The sequence below is a fragment of the Typopeltis vanoorti genome, chromosome 13 (genome assembly GCF_054136105.1).
Source record: "Typopeltis vanoorti isolate ZY-2024b chromosome 13, IOZ_Tvanoo_1.0, whole genome shotgun sequence".
Lineage (NCBI taxonomy): Eukaryota > Metazoa > Arthropoda > Arachnida > Uropygi > Thelyphonidae > Typopeltis > Typopeltis vanoorti.
The window spans coordinates 59696194-59714758 of NC_143561.1; the positions used below are offsets into that span (position 1 = coordinate 59696194).

The window sequence follows — 18565 nt, forward strand, 5'->3', positions numbered from 1 at the left end:
ACAATACTATCAACAAGATTTACTCAAAATAACCACCATTAGCATCGATCACAGCTTCAATCCTGCTTCGGAACCTCGAACAAGCTGATGCTACAGTCTCCCTGGGAAGGGCCGCAAAAACTGTTTTAATTTTATCCATTAACTGGGCTTTTGTATTACTGGAAGTGCGATTGGTGTCTTTTTCAACTGCGCCCCATACAAAATAATCCATGGGGTTAAGGTCTGGGGAGTTTGGAGGCCAAACATTTGGACTGGTGAAGTCGTAGAAATTTTCAGACAACCATTTTTGACTTTTCCCAGAGGTGTGGCAAGGGGCCGAATCCTGCTGCCATACATACGGCCTACCATTGGCTACCCTTGTTATCCAGGGCTTGACTACAGTGTTTAGCAACTCCACGTAGCCATCTGAAGTCAACCTGAGGCCCTCTTGGAAAAAATGCGGAGGCATCACATTGCCTTCAGAGGATACACATCCGAAAACCATCACAGTTTGGGGAAATTTAGTCTGCATTACACGAGGAATGTCCTTTGTACTGTATGCAAGCCATCTGTTATTCTGCGTGTTGTGTTTTTGATCCTGGCAAAAGTTTTTCTCATCGGAAAAGAACCAGATTGTTTGTGGTTCCGCAGGATGTTTCACTTTGCTTAGAAGTTTCTTCGCGTTTATCAAACGTTTTTCACGGGCCTTTTCTGTAAGCAGCTGACCTTTGCGGCGCTTGTATGAGTAGTAGCGGAGGTCTTCATTGAGTGCAAGCTTCATAGTAGAGGCTGCAACATTCATTTCACGTGACAAAGCCCGAATTCCAATGCCAGGGATCTTCAACACCTGTTCCTGCAGATTTGCGAGGAATTCTGCTGTACGAACGCAATCAGATCGTCTGCTAGGGATCTTTCTTCTTGCTACATCCTCGTAGTCACCATTGCAAGTCTCTAGTTCATGCCTGATTGTTTTTACTGTATTCAGGGAGCATTGGGCAGCAGTCGAAATATCCTTATTTTGATGGCCGGCACGAATCATCATGATACAAGTTATTCTCTTCCATGATTCAGGTGGGTTCCAGCTATCCATCCTTTCTGACATCTTGTATATGAATGAAGAAGGGTCCAACCTTTTAAATGAAGAGAAGTGTGTGTTAATACATGTAACTTACGGAAAAATATAATTAATTATAAATATGTCAAATTTATCCCGAACACCCTGTATATATATATATATATATATATATATATATATATATATTCATTTACACATACACAAAATGTATCTTTTTCTTCCTTTTTCCTAGAATAATACTTCCAAAAATTCATCAGGCAAGCATCGCTTGGGAAGACAAGGAAGTTCACAGGGTAGTATGGAGGGTTCTTCTTCCAGTCTGTCTAGAGGTAATTGTTTCTTAATAATTGTAGTATTTATAAAAGCATGCAGTTTTGTTTTGATATTATATCATGACATAATTTTATGATTATGCTAATTGGTCAGCATGCTCCTAGCTTTTTTTTTTTAGGTCTTTCTTTACTGAGTATGTCTAGCTGCTTGTATAATAGATGGTTCCAGATCTGTAGATTAGATTTTGAAATTTGAGCACCTCAGATAAAAATGACAATGTGGTGAACTTTGTATTTTTAAGAGGTTGATTACATTACTAAAAAATATAATAGTGTCTTTGTATTTTTAGCACATCTTAACCAGCTAAAAACAAAACATTTCAAGTAGCAAAGTTGAAAAAATGTCCAACTAATATAGAATCTGATTTCATTTTCAAGCAAGACTGGATTTAACAAGTCTCAGAATTAGGCATGTGGGTGTTAGTATGTCTGCAGAAGGCTTAAACTGTAATAAATTAAAGATGCCAAGAAATTATATTCTTGGTTTAATCCTTGTGTAAGCAAACAGTATTTGCACATGAAGTATCTCAACAACTGGGCTACTTGTATATACAGACTATAGACTTAACATCAATTGCCATAGTATCCCATAATGCATAACACACACCCTTCCAGATATGTATAATACTATGCATTGTCCCATAATGCATAGCATTATATACACTCCACATTATACACTACCTTCCTGTATTTCCTTTATTTCAAACTGTTGATTTAACTACAGACCTTGTTCCATTTATCCCATATAATTGTAGTTTGAAAAGCTTTTTTTTCTGGTCTCCTTGTTGTGTATACCCCTTTCCAAATCTATAAAACTTTCACATGACTTTCCAACTGTTTGTTGTAAAGTGAAAATCTGATCCTGACAATCTCTATTGGTCCTGAATCAAGCTTGTTCTTTTCTCATTTTCTCTTGCACAGTTTTTCTCAACCTCTTTTCAAGTATGCTTGCATAAATCTTGTCTAAACACTTAGTAGAGAATTTCTTCTGTAATTCTCATATTCAGCTTTATTCCAATTTTTATAGATGGGAACTATGAGAGCTCTATTCCAATCATCTTGGAATTCAACCGTCTTACAATACCCTCTGAACTATGCAGTGTAGCCACTGTAAATACTTTTATGCCTCCATATTTAAACATTTATGGTTGAATATCTTCTACTACAGCTGTCTTTCCATTTTCACATTTTTGATGGCCTTTTCTACCTCAAGTATTGATGTGTACTCCTGTTTGCATTCCTCTTAAATAATTTCTACTACTGTTCTATCACTCTTTTTTTTTTTTAACACTCTTTCAAAGTAATAATTCCAGACATCTGGGATATCCTTATCTTCAGGTTTGATCACCTTTATCATCTCTGATTTACAGTACTCTATCTTCCATTTCTGAGCTTTTTGATTAGCCTCCAGAACATTTTGCCGCCTTCCTGATATTTATCTTCTATATTCTTACCGAAGTCTTACCATGACTTTTGTTTAGCCACCCTTACACATAGCTTAGTTCTCTTATATTTTTCTCTGGCTTCTTTAACGCATCTGCTTACTTATTTGCTAGGAAAACTTAGCCTAGAAGCAGTACTAAAAACCTTTGTTTTTTAGTACTGCTTCTTTAATATCTTGTGTTCACCATGGCATTCTTATTTTTCTGTCCTTACAGACGTCTTTGCCACATGCCTCTCTAGCTTAATCACTCAATGTTTTCTTTAGTTTGCCACTGCAAGGTTCGGTTTCTTGTTTTTTAACTTCTTCATTCTTTCTTCAATATGTTTGTTTAGTTGAGTCTACAGTTCACTTGTGAAAGCTATTCAACTTTTGTTTGCTCCTGCTTGGTTAAAATTAAAAGATGCCAAGAAATTATATTCTTGGTTTAATCCTTTATCCAAGTGTAAGCAGACAAAGTTTGCGCCTCAGGTAAATTCTGGACTGGGTAACTCGTATATGGAGTCTGACTTCACATCACTTGCCTAAGTATCCCATAATGCAAAGCACATATCCTTATGGACATGTATAATGGTATGCATTATGGCAAGGGTCACTACCCACACCAGTTTGTTATGACTTTGAGGTCTCATCAGTGGGAGCCAGACCCAGAAGTGATACCAAGATTGAAGTAATGCATAAGTTATATTTCTATATACAAGTAGCCAAAAGGTGTCAGTTTTTCCACTTGGTTATACTATAAATTAAAGATGCCAAGAAATTATATTCTTGGTTTAATCAAACCAAGAAGTTTTATTCTTGGTTGTAAGCAAACAAAGTTTGCACCTGAAGTAATTTCAGGACTGGACAACATATATATATATAGTGTAATGACTTCACATCCTGAAATTTTTTCAGACGCAAACTTTGTTTGCTTACACTAGATAAAGAATTAAACCAAGAATATAATTTCTTGGCATCTTTCATTTATGGTATAACCAAGTGGAAAAACTTACAACATGCTTGTGTAAAGGATAAAAATAAGATTATAATTTCTTGTCACTTGTCATGTTTCTAACAAGGTGAAAAACTAGCTACATCACTCATCCAGAATATTTTAATATGATAACACATGATTTTGCTACTTGTACTGGTAAAAAATGACTTCTGCATTGATTAAACTAGACCATGGAAATGCTTTCAGTATTTCCATTGATCTAGCTCTCACTTTTAAGATCTATAAAATTCAAACTGGACTGTATAGTGACTTTCCATAAACATAGGCACTATAACAGTATATCTGAAAGAGGGTATGCTGTGCATTATGGGATATAAGTAGCCTAGTTATGAAAATACGCAAACTTTTATTTATTTGCACTCGGGTAAAGGATAAAAACAGTAAAATATCTTGTCATTACAAGGAAAAACATAAGTGTAGTGTGACAAATCTCATAGCTACGTTGAGTGCATCCCAATTCAAAATGGGAGTTGAAAAAAAAATAACTTTTCTGATATTAAGTCATTTTTTAAGAAAGGAAATACAATAATCTATCATTTATCTGACCACATTGGGAAGTCAGTTTGCTGTTCTGGTAATTGAAGGAAAATTATGGTGCTGTACTAGAAGTCAGTTGACATTACATTGCAAGGGTTGGTTAATTGAAGGTTGGATAAATGGTAGATTATTGTATATGTGGAATGGTAGAATTGAATTTGTCAGTCTAAAAAAGCAGTGATTGTGACAATGGGATATAGAGTTTGATTGGTGAATAACTTCAAGATGCTTATTTGAAACCATCAGGTTTTATGAGCAAGTTGAATATGCCTCAGGCTTGTGACATTTATAGTAGAGTGCTGATATTACACCTATACACTATAATAATAATTTCTTAAACGTGTCCATAGATTGCAATAATGCATGGATAGGCTTAAGAAAAGGAAGGTGACCAGTGAGGGTTATCACAGCATTTTATATGCAGACCATTGTTACTTGAGTTGTATGTTGAGTAACGTATATTGAGTAGCTGGATTGATCTGGATAGTAATATAAAATTATTTGCTGATATGCAAAGTTTGGAAAGGTGATAAAGAATGTGCCAGGTGTATCATTTGGTGATGCACTATGCAATGTTAGCACCATTTGGTGATGACATTGCATTTTTAGACTTATTTATATATATATATATATATATATATTGGATGAAGGGAATGGATACACTATGATAATGTTGGATTTTTCTAAGGCATTTGATAGGATAATACACCACACGAAAGACTATTGCATAAGCTGGTATGGGATTGGAATATAAACTCTTGACTTCATTCAGGGGATAGTTGACAGATATCAAAAAGTGGTATGCAGTGGGTGAATCTGCCAGATTTAAGGTGTACCTCACGGTTCAGTCCTTGGGCCATTATTGTTCAATCTATACATTAATGACATCAGGCAGGGTCTAACATCAGATGTGCAATTGTTTGCCAATGATGCAAAGATAAGGTAGGGCTATCGGAGACGCTACTGATATTCAGCACTTACAAAATGATTTGAATAGGCTGGAAATTTGGGCAAACAAAAATAACTGTCAGTGTAATATTAGTAAGTGTAAAGTTATGCACTTTGGCATGATTAGATTTCCAGCGGCATATTATATTAGCTGGGTTATGCTACAAGAAACTGAGGAGGCAAGGGATCTTGGCGTATTGGTAGATAGAATTTGAAGTTCAAAGGTCACATAGCAACATTTGCAAATGCAACTCAGAGGATAATTGTGATGTCGAAGCGAACCTTGACATGTAAGGATAAGGAAGTCATTTTACTCTTTATAAGGATTTGATAAGACCACACCTGGATTATTGTGTGCAAATTTGGTCTCCCGGGTTCCAAGGGATAAAGAAGCTGTGGAACGGGTGCAAAGAAGAGTTACAAAGATTATAACTGGATTATGGGATTTAGATTATGACGACAGATTGAGAGTATGTGGATTACACACTATGGTTAACAGGAGAAAGAAGGGGTGATATAATAGAGGTCTATAAACTTTTGAATGGGTTTTATAGGATATCGTCTGAATTTTTTTGTTATATGGAAGGTGAGGAGAGAACACGGGGGCATCCATGGAAGTAAGTTTGTTCACAGTCAAGAAAGGGAGTAAGAATTAGTGTGAATGAATTTAAGAGAAGGTATAACAGCTGGTTTGGGTGATTTATAACCTTCCTTGAAGAGTTCTTGACTCCCTGGAGGTCTCAGATAATAATAATATGTTCCTGAATTTGTTCTGTCTAAGTGGCCACACCACCTGAGATTAGCTCTGCTGTTACATTCCTGAATGTTGACAACGTCAAGTTCTTTCCTAATATCCTCATTTTTAATATGAAACTGCGATTGCTGCCATCTCTATACCTGTGTATGCCTCTGTGTATACAAGCATCTTAATCATGAAGATAATTCATGTACATATTGCAGACTTTTATGTGTTCATGCTTTGGAATAAAAACAAGAATTCAGTTTCTTGTCAATTAAAATGAAGTTAGATATTTTGAATGTGTTGAGTAGTTACTTGTAAAGATTGTTCAGTGAGATAAATGAGATAGATGACTGCAGTGAACTGTTATAATACCTATCTCTCTCTCTCTCACACACACACACACACACACACAAGGAAATAAAACTGAGTGTGTGAATTAGAGGAATTTCCCTATTGAGTGTTCTAGATAACACTTATGTAAGCCTGCTCAAGAAGAGGCAGATACAAATTGTGAAAGTGAAGCTTTAGGGAAGGATGGGTTCCAACTCTGTGAGGATTACATTTTTCTTTAAGACATGTACAGGGTGGCCCAGAATGTACATTCCAAGTTTAAATCCAATTTTGTCTGCAATTAGCTGGTATGATTAGAAAAAAACTTTACAGAGACATTATAGCTATCAAGTCATTTGTGTTTCATTTGTGTTTTATTTTCATTTTGCTTTTCATTTCATTTTGCCTTCTCATTCAAGAATAATACAGCATTAAATTTGATAGGTACATTTTGGACCACCTTGTAGCTGAAATAATGGGAATATAACAAGGATCTATAAGTATGAGACATTTTCTTTGGATTTTATTGGACCATGATTTTTTATATAAATATATGTATACAATCGTCAACCAGTTTATATAAAAATCATGGTCCAATAAAATCCAAAGAAAATGTCTCATATTTAGTAAAAAGGACCAAATATCAACAATCAAAATGAATAACCTAGATGGATATACAAAGCACAGGGTATGTTGTTTTGAAAAATTTAAATGCAGAAAGGCAAGACTGCTTAACCATCTAACTTTCCTTAAAAGATGCAGACAGTTTTCTATCATTCCAAAGTTCTTAATAGTCAAAGAGCACATAAAATCTAAAAAAGCGAAACGGGTTTACTACAAAACTTCTTTAGCCTTACTTCGGGAAAGGATCCAATATGTCAGATACGTACTGAATAAATTAGGGCAGTCCCCTGTCACCACCGTGTGCAGATCTGTTCATGGAAAAATTAGAAAATGACATCCTATCAGAAATAACTCTGAAACCATCAGTCTGGTGGAGATATGTAGACGATGTGTTCATTGTTTGGGAAGATTGTAATATTGTACACGGAAAATGCCTTATATGAGTTCCTTAAAAAAAATAAATTCTTTCCACCAAAAAATTCACATTAGAGTTAGAAAACAACCATCAATTATCTTTTTTTGGATTTAAAAAACAGGATAATGGACAAATCAAGCTCACAGTCTACTGCAAACCTACAGACACTAGACATTATCTTCATTTTAAATCTACTCATCATTATACACAAAAACTTAGCATCATTCATATGCTCAAAAACAGAGCAATAAATATCATCACAGAAGAAAAAGAACAAAAACTCTATCCAAAAATGGTTATCCACAAAATATAATTCAAAAGATTCTCTATAGAAACAGCCCACAGCAACAGCCTCAAGTGACACAATACACATCGTCATACCTTATGCAGACTCAGTCTCCAACAAAATAGCAAAAATCATGAAGTCTTTCAACATCAGGGTTGCCTTTAAACCTATTTTAACTACACAGCACATGTTAAGATCTCCTAAGGACAGCATCTCTTTGTACAAATACACAGGAGTATACAACATCCCATGTTCCTGTGGACTGAACTATGTAGGCCAAACATCAATCCAGAAATCTAGAAATCCAAAAAAAAGAACATATCGGAGATGGCAACAACAACAGAACAGACACCTCAGGATTAGCCCATTATTTCTCAATTTCGAATCATTCCATTGATTGGGACAACAGCTCCATGCCATACATTGAAGAAGATTTCAAATGTAGAAACTTCAAAGAAGTTGCAGTGGTACTCTGTACAGGAGACAATATCCACAAAATATAATTCTAAAGATTCTCTATAGAAACAGCCCACAGCAACAGCCTCAAGTGACACAATGCACATCGTCATACCTTATGCAGGCTCAGTCTCCAACAAAATAGCAAAAATCATGAAGTCTTTTAACATCAGGGTTGCCTTTAAACCTATTTTAACTACACAGCACATGTTAAGATCTCCTAAGGACAGCATCTCTTTGTACAAATACACAGGAGTATACAACATCCCATGTTCCTGTGGACTGAACTATGTAGGCCAAACATCAATCCAGAAATCTAGAAATCCAAAAAAAAGAACATATCGGAGATGTCAACAACAACAGAACAGACACCTCAGGATTAGCCCATTATTTCTCAATTTCGAATCATTCCATTGATTGGGACAACAGCTCCATGCCATACATTGAAGAAGATTTCAAATGTAGAAACTTCAAAGAAGTTGCAGTGGTACTCTGTACAGGAGACAATATCAATAGAAATCAAGGCATGATATTAAAAGACATTTGGAAAAGCTTAATAAATTCACTATGTTTAGCAGAACTGAATTACACGAAAAACTATAAAACATGATCTATTAACAATGATTAATTCTCCACGCTAAATTTATGCTCTTAATGTCACACGTCCTTTTCAATTTTTTTAAAACTAATTTTAAGGTCATTACTGCATTCTTCTGTTGTAGCATTTAATGTTAATGTGACCATTCTCATCCTGAAGAAGCCAGACAGACCCAAGCTGGTGAAACTGGTTGACGATTATATAAGTATATTTATATAAAAAAATCAGGGTTCAATAAAATCCAAAGAAAATGTCTCATATTTAGTAAAAAGGACCCAAATATCAATCAGAAAGGATCTATAAGTTTTATAGATCTGGAAAAGCCACAGGATAAGGTCCTATGATAAAAGCTCTTTAAATAAAAAAGTAGAATTGTATGGTACATATAAAACATTATACATATGAGATATAGCATGTACTTAAGTTGTGAATTGCCAGAATTGAAGAATGTAGGAAGTGGTTTCACATAAAGTCAAGTTTACGACAAGGGTATATGCAGTCCTGTGCTGTTATGTTATCTATCATTTGTGCAGATCATTATGAAGGAGAGTGGCATTAAACATTATGTAAAATTGGAGGTCTTTTTAAGATGGCAAATTAAATTTTGGAAATAGGACTGAATATGGAAATAGGATAGAATAAGCCAAAATGTTATGTTGAGAAACCAATTGAATCTCCGTAATAAGAGAGAAATAAACCAAAACACTAAAGTAGCAACTTACAAGATGGTGTTCAAACCAGTGTATAAAGACTAGAGACCACAGATAGGGGAGTGAACAGTGACATTAGTAGCAGAATCATATTAAAAATGAATATTTTAGAAAGGGTATTAATATCATTGTATCTACTCCACATTCTTGTATTGCATTTGGAAGAGTGAATCAGCTTATCTGCTCTATTGACCAGGTAGAATGGAAGAGTAGGTTCAAATCCTATCATGGGTATGAGTGTTTTGTTAAGAGTCTTTAGGTGGTAGATGAATTTCATCAAGCAATGTGAGACTACAATCCTGTTATTTGGAGACCTGCAGTGACTTGGGGAAAAGTCTATTGGTCTTTAGATTAGGGTTTCCAGGATATAATAAAAGATGTACTATGGCTGTAAGAGCCTTTTGTGGTTGGGATTCACATAAATGGCAGTGAAAAATATTGAGCAAATTCCACTTTTTTAAAACAAATTCATTGGCATTAGATATTATGTCGAGAAACAATTGAATCTCTGTAATAAGAGAGAAATAAACCAAACCATTGAAGTAGCAACTTTGATGCAATTATGTATGATATATTGTCTGATGAAAAGTAACTGATGGAATAATAATAATAAACATTCATGCACTTTTCTCTAGAACTGATGGAATGTGACTAATTTCACTCTGTAATAAGAGAGAAATAAACCAAACCACTGAAGTAGCAACTTTGATGCAATTATGTATGATATATTGTCTGATGAAAAGTAACTGATGGAATAATAATAATAAACATTCATGCACTTTTCTCTAGAACTGATGGAATGTGACTAATTTCACTTGATTCTGAAAGAGCAGACAGTAAATTTAAACCAGTTATGAAGGCAGTGATGGTTACTTGTTTGTTGGCTTGTATGGAACCTTCATAAAGCTGTGAATGTGAAAATTATATGAACTACATCAGTGGTCGATATCGACCCCCATGGGGTGATATAACATTGTTGGGGGTCGATAGAAAAATATAAGACATCATTGTACGGGTACTATTGTACAACCCACCGTCTCCACCACTACACCTATCCTCTACTACCAATCACCAACATCAGCGCCATCTACTGCATACCACCACCACCACAACAGCTAGTATTTTTTGTCTGTAAATTGCCTGTGTTCTCAGGGGTCGATAGAAAAATATAAGACATCATTGTACGGGTAATATTTAATTTGGTTAACTTGGATTACCTCCATCCTGAATGACAATGCAATTAAAAGTGAATTGTGGGAACAGTGACATGAAAAGGACCTGTAAGATGGAGCAAGGTCATGAAAATAGTTACGGAGGCCAATACAGTAGGCCAAAATGATGTGTTTACCAATAAACGGATGTTGGTGGTTCCTGCCCGGCCGGCGCGGCGGAGCGGGATTGCAACATGTGTTGCAATCTTTTCATCATTGTTATGAAAAGATTTTCAGTACTTTTCGAATCTGCGGCAATTGGAAGTAAAAGATGAAGACTTAGAAATATACACAAAACATCTTCAAAATTTGAGCGATGATTTTAAATTGCTCTTTGCAGATTTTGAAAACATGCACATTCCAGATTGGATTATCACGCCATTTTCTGCAGATATTGAAAATATCGAATGTAACTTACAAGATGAACTTATTGAATTGTCAGTTGATCTTGAAGCTACGACGCTTTTTAAAAATAGGACTTTAAGTTACTTTTGGACGAATATAAATGTTGTAGAAAAATATCCAAAACTTTCTGAAGTGGTATTCCATTTTTTGCTTGCATTTCCAAGCTCGTACATTGTTGAAGCTGGTTTCAGCCATGTTAATTCCATTTTAACAAAACAAAGAAATAAGCTAGATATAGAATTCCGTGGCGATTTAAGGCTGAAACTTACTAATTTTGAACCCAAAATTGCTAATCTTGTCAAGAGTCACGAAGCACACCCTTCACGTTGACAACGTTAGTAAATTGTATACTAAGTTAATAAAAGTCTTATTTTCATATATATAAGGAAGATTATATTATTGTTATTTTGTTATCTAAATTAAATTTTATATTTTATATTATTTATCCCTCCTATCAAATATGTAATGTTAAGAAGGACGTCGAAATCAAAAACTTATCCCTTTGACGTTAAGTCAATATAATATATACTATATTATACACACAATAAACATTGTAACTAAAAAATAATAATAATATCACATAAGCGTCTTCTTTGCTTGTCCTGTTATAATTACGTAATAGTAAAATAGAGGGGGTCAATAAAAAATCAGACTCTTGAAGGGGGTCTACAGTCAAAGAAGTTTGGCAACCTCTGAACTACATAGTTACATACTCAACAACAGAAGTTTTACTTTGTTTACTTATGAAAACTAAAACATTAAGAAGTTACATAATTTTCAGGCTATCATATATACAGTTAATGTTTTCTCTTCCACTGGAATATGGAAGTAATAAAATTGTTTTGGTTCTGATTACACACACACACTGGTGTCCAAACCCTGAGAACAAATGCTTTTTGAAGATTACAACTGCAAATTCATACGAATCAGCTTGTGACAATTTGTATAACTGAAAATAGAAAGCTGGTAAATATTAAAATTTTTGAATCATGTGCAAAGGGGTCATGTGTTAGCACTAAACAAGATAAAAGGCAATAGGTTGCACTAAGCAAATTGTGTTTGAAGGAAGAACGTTGTAAACTTGGATGTCTTGTAATGGCTCTTCCCTGCATGAAATCATCTAGATGAATTCATGAGGGAGGAGCTATTGGAAAGCTTGAAGAATGGCACAGAATTACTGATATTACCAGAGAGTTTGGAATTTCACATAGCATTGTACCCAGGCTCTGGGCAGCATTTCAAATCAAAGGAATGTGTTCCAGATGTTTGCTAAGAGGTCACTCTTGCTTTACTGCAACATGAAGACAGATTTTTGGCTATAACAGCAATGTATAATCAACACACCACAGCAGGTCACTTGTAAATCAGCTCCATTCAAGCACAGGTATATGGATATCTCAACAAAATGTGGCAAGATGTCTGCAACAAGTAGGCCTTATATGCCTGAAGGCCTGTAGTCTGCATCCCTTTATCCACAGCTCATAGTAGAGCATTTTCAGTGGTGGTGTATCCAGATGAAAATTGTACAAGACACCAGTGGGCAATGTACTCTTTACAGATAAATCATTTTAGTCTTTTCTCCAATTCTAGACACTTGATCTGGCATGAAAGTGGTACTGCTTGCCATCACAAGAATGTTCTTGAAAAGGATAGATACGGCGGTGCTGGAGTCATGGGTGGGGAGGCATTATGCTTAATCGGTGCACTGAGCTAAAAGTGCTAGAAAAAGGGACTATGACGGGTGAAAGATTTGCCAACAGCACCAATTGTTCCTTGGTGCTGTTGGCAAAGAATTCATGTCATAACTTTTGCCAGAAACATATTGCAATTTAATTTGCAAGAAATTTATAATACATTTTTGTGTAATATAACATATATATATATACACACACAGTGGTACCTCGACTTACGAACTTTTCGAGATAAGAACCGTGATGCTTTTCTCTTCAAATGAACTAAAGCCTGTTTTACATTATACTTTTTTTTAACTTTTTCCCCTAGTACAAGAAACAGGCTTAATGCAGAGTAGAGCACCAGCATATATGTATGCATGTTTAGCTGAGTGCATACTGAACCATCTCTAGTGTAACGATTATTGTTACTACGTACTATTTATCTGAAATACGATGAACACTGCTCGTATTTGCTTTTTTTGTGTGTCTATTTCTGTATTTGTGTAAACAAACAATACACTTTGTGAAGATTTTTTAGGTTTGTATTTATTGTGCGTACTGAATGTATTTCTTTTTATAAGTGATGTGTTTTATTATAGCTTCACGTTTATTTTCTGAATACACCCTCTGTCCAAAAAGAAACTTAACTTTTGATAGAAATTAAAAACAGAGACCAATTATAATTATTCAAATAATTTATTTCAATCAATATACTATCCCTCAGCTTTGGGCTCGGTCAGTTAATACGTTAAATGAGTTTTTCATATCGGTTTTTGGAATACTGTTGAGGGTAGTGGTTACTGCCGCTTGAACGTTTTCAATGGTGTCGTATCGCTTTCCTTTCATCGACAAATGAAGTCGGGGAAGAGAAAGAAGTCACAGTGTAAAAACTCGATGCAGCAAAAATTTTCAAGGCTCTTTGCATCAATTTTTACAGAGGTCACATCTAAAAGCTTGTAAAAATAACTTTGTTTGTTATTGTAAATAGAATACTAAAAGCCTATATATAAAGCCCGAAGGGAAGAATTAGCTTGCTTGCTCACTTGCGTAAACAAAGAATGTCTAAAATGGTAAAGCCAAGGGCCTTGCCGTCAGAATGTTATTTGATGTTAGAGCTCTGATTGTAGTGTAAGAGAGCTCTTTTGTTTACAAGTTCAGTGTAAGACAACCTTCGAGGTCAGTGGAGAAAGGGGAAGCCTGAATCAAGTTTTTCTGCAGTTGGTAAAATGGATTAAAGGTGTACTAAAGGGCAGAAAAGAGAAGTCGGCGGAAATGTTAGATCAAGAGAGTCACGAGGAAATATTCGGGGGTGTTCAATCCTTAACCCAAGGTTTCGTGGAAGACTGAATATTGGTATCGACAGTTTGGCTAGAACACACAGAAGTCTGAAGGAGGTCGATCCACCGGAAGACGTCCAAGATCAAAAAATGATGGTCATCAGAAGCGATTAGCCACGGAGGAGCCAAGCCGAGCTGGACCAGATGCCTTGAGGCTTTGACAAGTCTGCATATGCTCCAACTGCTGAACCCTTCACTTGAGCTACAAGATGCCGGGAAATCGCATTCCAAATCCCGCCAACAGATCTGACTGACGTGCTGGTGCTCCAAGAACCTCAAGGAAAGAAAATCCAAAAACTTGAGATTGAGAAGAATCTGTGAGCTACTTGTTAATTTGTATGTGATGTAAGAGAACTATCTTAGATGGACTGCTAAGTTTATAGTGCTAAGATATATATAAGAGTAATTTGATGCAAACTTGTGGTTGGAATTATTATGTGTGTAGACCAGAGCATAGCAATTTCCTAAGAAGTAATTGAACCAAGAGTTTAATTGTTAATTGTAAGGAATCCTCAAGTTTTATGTTTTTTAATTGTAGAATTACTAAAGAAATTATGTTCTATGACAGTGGTGTTCTACCTTTTTTACTACGCAAGCTACTTTTCTATAAAAAGTTATTCGGTGATCTACTCTCTTATAAGTTATTTGCCAATCTGCTCTCTTATATAGATCACATTCCCCCAACCTGATATCTGATTATGCTCAAATAAACAACTAAAAAAAATGCACAACTAATGACTTTGTGTATTTAAAAATTTATTTATCACTTAATTATTTTAATATAACAACAACAACAAAAAAAAAATATATATATATATATATATATAGGAATAAAATATTTATTTCTCTATTTTGGAAAACCAAAGTTAGAAAAAAAAAAACAGATAGATTACAAACTCACAAGTTACAGGAAATGCTGGTTGATTAAAAAAAAAAAAAAGTTACTGTGAAATTTGGCATTGTTTGGACCTTGCAATATTTTCATAGTTAAGTTGATATGAAGAAGTGGCCAATCGCAGACAATCATCGAAATGATCATTTGTAATTTGGTTTCTTAATTGATTTTTTATGATGGTCATATTTGAAAAAGTGGAAAAAGTGGAACTACAGTTTTCCCTTTATTCTGTTCGGAACTAAATTTTTCAATTATCCTAAAACAACGTAAAATGGATACAATTCTTTAATGGGTACAACTCTCTCACCATCTCTCTGGTGAGAGATGGTGTTCAAATGTCACATAAAATTTTAAATTCACTGCAGGGGATAATTTTGATGCTGAAATGAACAAAAACATTTAACAATAAGGATAACCATTTTGCCTCTTCACAAGATCTGATATAATCATATCTGAACTACTGGTTGCAGATCAGATTTGATCACCTAAGTTTTGGTGGGGGAAGGAGGGATAAAGAAGCTGTGGTTACAAGGATGATATTGGGATTATAGAATGTTGATTATGTGGACTGTAGGCACCAATACACAGAAGATGGGTTGATATGATAGAGATCTATAAACCTTTGGAAGGGTATTATAGGGTATTAGTTGACAGAATTTTTTGTTATATATGGAAGGTGGATAGAGGATAAGAAGGCATCCGTGGAAGCTTGTATGCACTTATGAAAGGGGTCAGAGCTAGATTTTGTCTCTCAGAGCATTGAGTAAGCGTACAAGTTTGCCTTCAAGTGGACAAGTATTAAATGTATCTGTTATTATGAATGAATTTAAAAGAAGGTACGACAGTTGGAGTGGGTGTTGTATGGCCTCTCTCGTTAATTGTTTGAATCTCTTGAAGTCTCTGATGATGATAATTTACAGAATTAGGTCAATAAAATTCCTGGAAGTTATATTTTTCTTTTTTATTTCCTGACATTTCAAAATGTATTAAAAGTTGTATGCCAGATATTTTGTAAATATTTAATCAGCTTTGCATGTTACAGTGGCTACATGTTATGAGATATTCGTTTTTTATGATTTTTTAAAAATTTATTTTGCAGATTCAAGTACAGATACGTATACTGACTCAACAGGAATAGATCTTCAGCAGTTCATTGTGGAAACATTGCATAAAAATCACAAAGATCGATTAATGTTATTGAAGATTGAACAAGATCTCACCTCTTTTATTAAAGATAATACGTAGGTATTTTTGCATGCATTCAAAAATGTTTGATTTAAATTGAGGGTCAGTATGTATTAATATGTAATAACAGTTCTCTATGAGCTAGATACAGGTGCCTCTATTGTTGATAGATGACAAACAGTATTTTTTTTTGTGATTATCAGGATTAACAGCTGCTAGCATTGCTGTAAATGAATTGCCTCTTCTTAATACTAAAAATCATTTTTTTAAAATTGAGAAATTATTTTAACTGTACAAAATATAAATTATTAGTCATACGTATGTACTATGGTGCCAAAATTTAGGACACTACTTGAGTGTGTTTTGTAAATCATTTCTTCATAAACTTTGATACGCCATCAACTCACCTTGGTCCAGAATTTCAGATGCCGTTCTTTTGGGTTGAATTTTCATTAAATCTTAAAGTGGAAACAAGTGTTTTGTCCTATTTCTCCACCAAAATTGTGTTCATATCCAGTTGCGAAGATGGATGTGTTGGTCTCAGGCAATTATCTTTCTAGATCTTCCAAAAGTAGCCTTATTTGATTCCAGATTAGGACTGTGCTAGCCATTCTTTACACCTTCACATGCCGAATTCACGTCACAGCCCTTTCAGTGTGACATGGTACATGATCAGGTTTATATTCCATTGTGTTTATGTAGAACCACTACACTGTAGACAACACATATAATTATTAGAATATTAATATAACATCTACTATTCATTTTTCTGGATACTATTCTAAGGAGTCTCAGTCAAACTGGAAGTTGCCTCCTCATACCATAACACTACTGCCATCAAGGATGGGATAATACATTCTGGTTAGTAATATTTTGACATATCATTCTCAAAACACCTGATTGTAAATCATTAGGTCATTGAAAAATCTGTTTAATCATGGCAAGCTGTACATTGTTAAAGTTTGTGATTAATAAAGTTCCTAAAAGGAATTTAATTTTTGTCACAATTTAACAAGTAGGAACCTTTAATAAAAAAAAAATATATATATACTTGCATCTAAGTGTGAAATACAACTGAGAGTATTTGTTAACTCACATAAAAAAATTTGTTGTAATATGATGAAAATAAGATAATTAAATTATAGAATATTGGTCATAAGAACTTTGCATGTAAAGGCTCGTTGTTAAACATTTGAAACAAGGGATATGTTTATGTCAATTCTTAGAAAATTTTGATAAGCTGATAAAGTTTAATAAATGTGACTCATAGTGTTAGCAAGAAACAAGGTAAGGTCAAAGTTCCCGATTTTGGACATCGGCATGAGTCAGTCGCGTGCACACAGCCTGCGGGAAATTTTGGCAGAAAAACGCCACCCTAACTGGTCACAGAAAGCATATCCAGACGGGGGGGGGGGGGGATTAATTGCAGAAGGTGCTGGTAGAGTCATGGTATAAAAGGGTTAGGACCCCCCCCCCCCCCCACACACACACAGAGCTCTCTCTTGATTCTCCAGTCTTTGTATGGGTTGTCTTATGTGGTTTTCCTGAGTGACAGTCAGGAGTTCTCTCCTTCCACCACGACAAGGAACAAAATAAGCGGGATTTCGGTCCTATTTCCTTATTATAGAAAGGAGAGACACTGTACAGCTGAGAAGAAAGGTAACTACTGCATGTTATATCACCAGTGTTCTTGAAAAAAAAATGAGAATCTGTGGAGAAGTAGCCACGTAGTGAATCTCACGACTACCGAATTGCAGATCCATTGTGTTTCCTTGGAAGAAGCTTGATGTGCTGAAGACATGAAGGCCCACCTTGATCTTATATTATTTCAAATCTTATGTATCTGTGATTGTAGTTCAGTTACCGATCTATTGAAAGACTTGAACGAGAGTTGAACTAGGACTTTAGCGCATTTAAGAATAGAAAGAGAATAAGTTTGTCAATGTTAATAGATAAATAATCGTGTGTTTAGTAACTTATGCATGTCATCTATATTTTGTCTGAGAGCTGTCTGAAGAATCGAATGTGGTTACTATTGTGACGATAGGACTGTTTAACCCATATTACTCTCGTGAGCTAATGTCTGTAAACTAATTGTGTTTAATTAAGATATTGTATCATAATATTGTGCTCAGACAGATGAGAAGTTTTAGTCATTTGTTAGCATTTGCTAGGATATCCTTTTATCGTATGTGTGGAGTCTTTTGTGGTGGCATAATCACCCTTCCCACATAGAATTTTATAACTATCATTTGTGTTTTGCTAGTATTGCTTTGTATTGCCTCAGCTTAGTATTGAATTAAGTTTTAACGATTTTTAATGTATTATATTGTGCTTATGTGTATAATAAACCTTTGCTCATTGAAAACTCAGTTGTCTGAAATTGCCA

At 34.8% G+C, this 18565-nt stretch overlaps 1 protein-coding gene across 17 annotated transcripts in view; it reads left to right on the plus strand.

Annotated features, from left to right (window-relative positions):
• LOC150100204 (uncharacterized) overlaps nt 1–18565 on the plus strand; it is a 566343-nt gene that overhangs the window by 214106 nt on the left and 333672 nt on the right. For all 17 annotated transcript variants that reach the window (XM_090402864.1, XM_090402869.1, XM_090402857.1 and 14 more), the window contains 2 exons: nt 1287–1383; nt 16091–16232. In XM_090402864.1, the coding sequence (XP_090258990.1) occupies nt 1287–1383; nt 16091–16232 (239 nt within the window). The remainder of the gene's footprint in view (nt 1–1286; nt 1384–16090; nt 16233–18565) is intronic.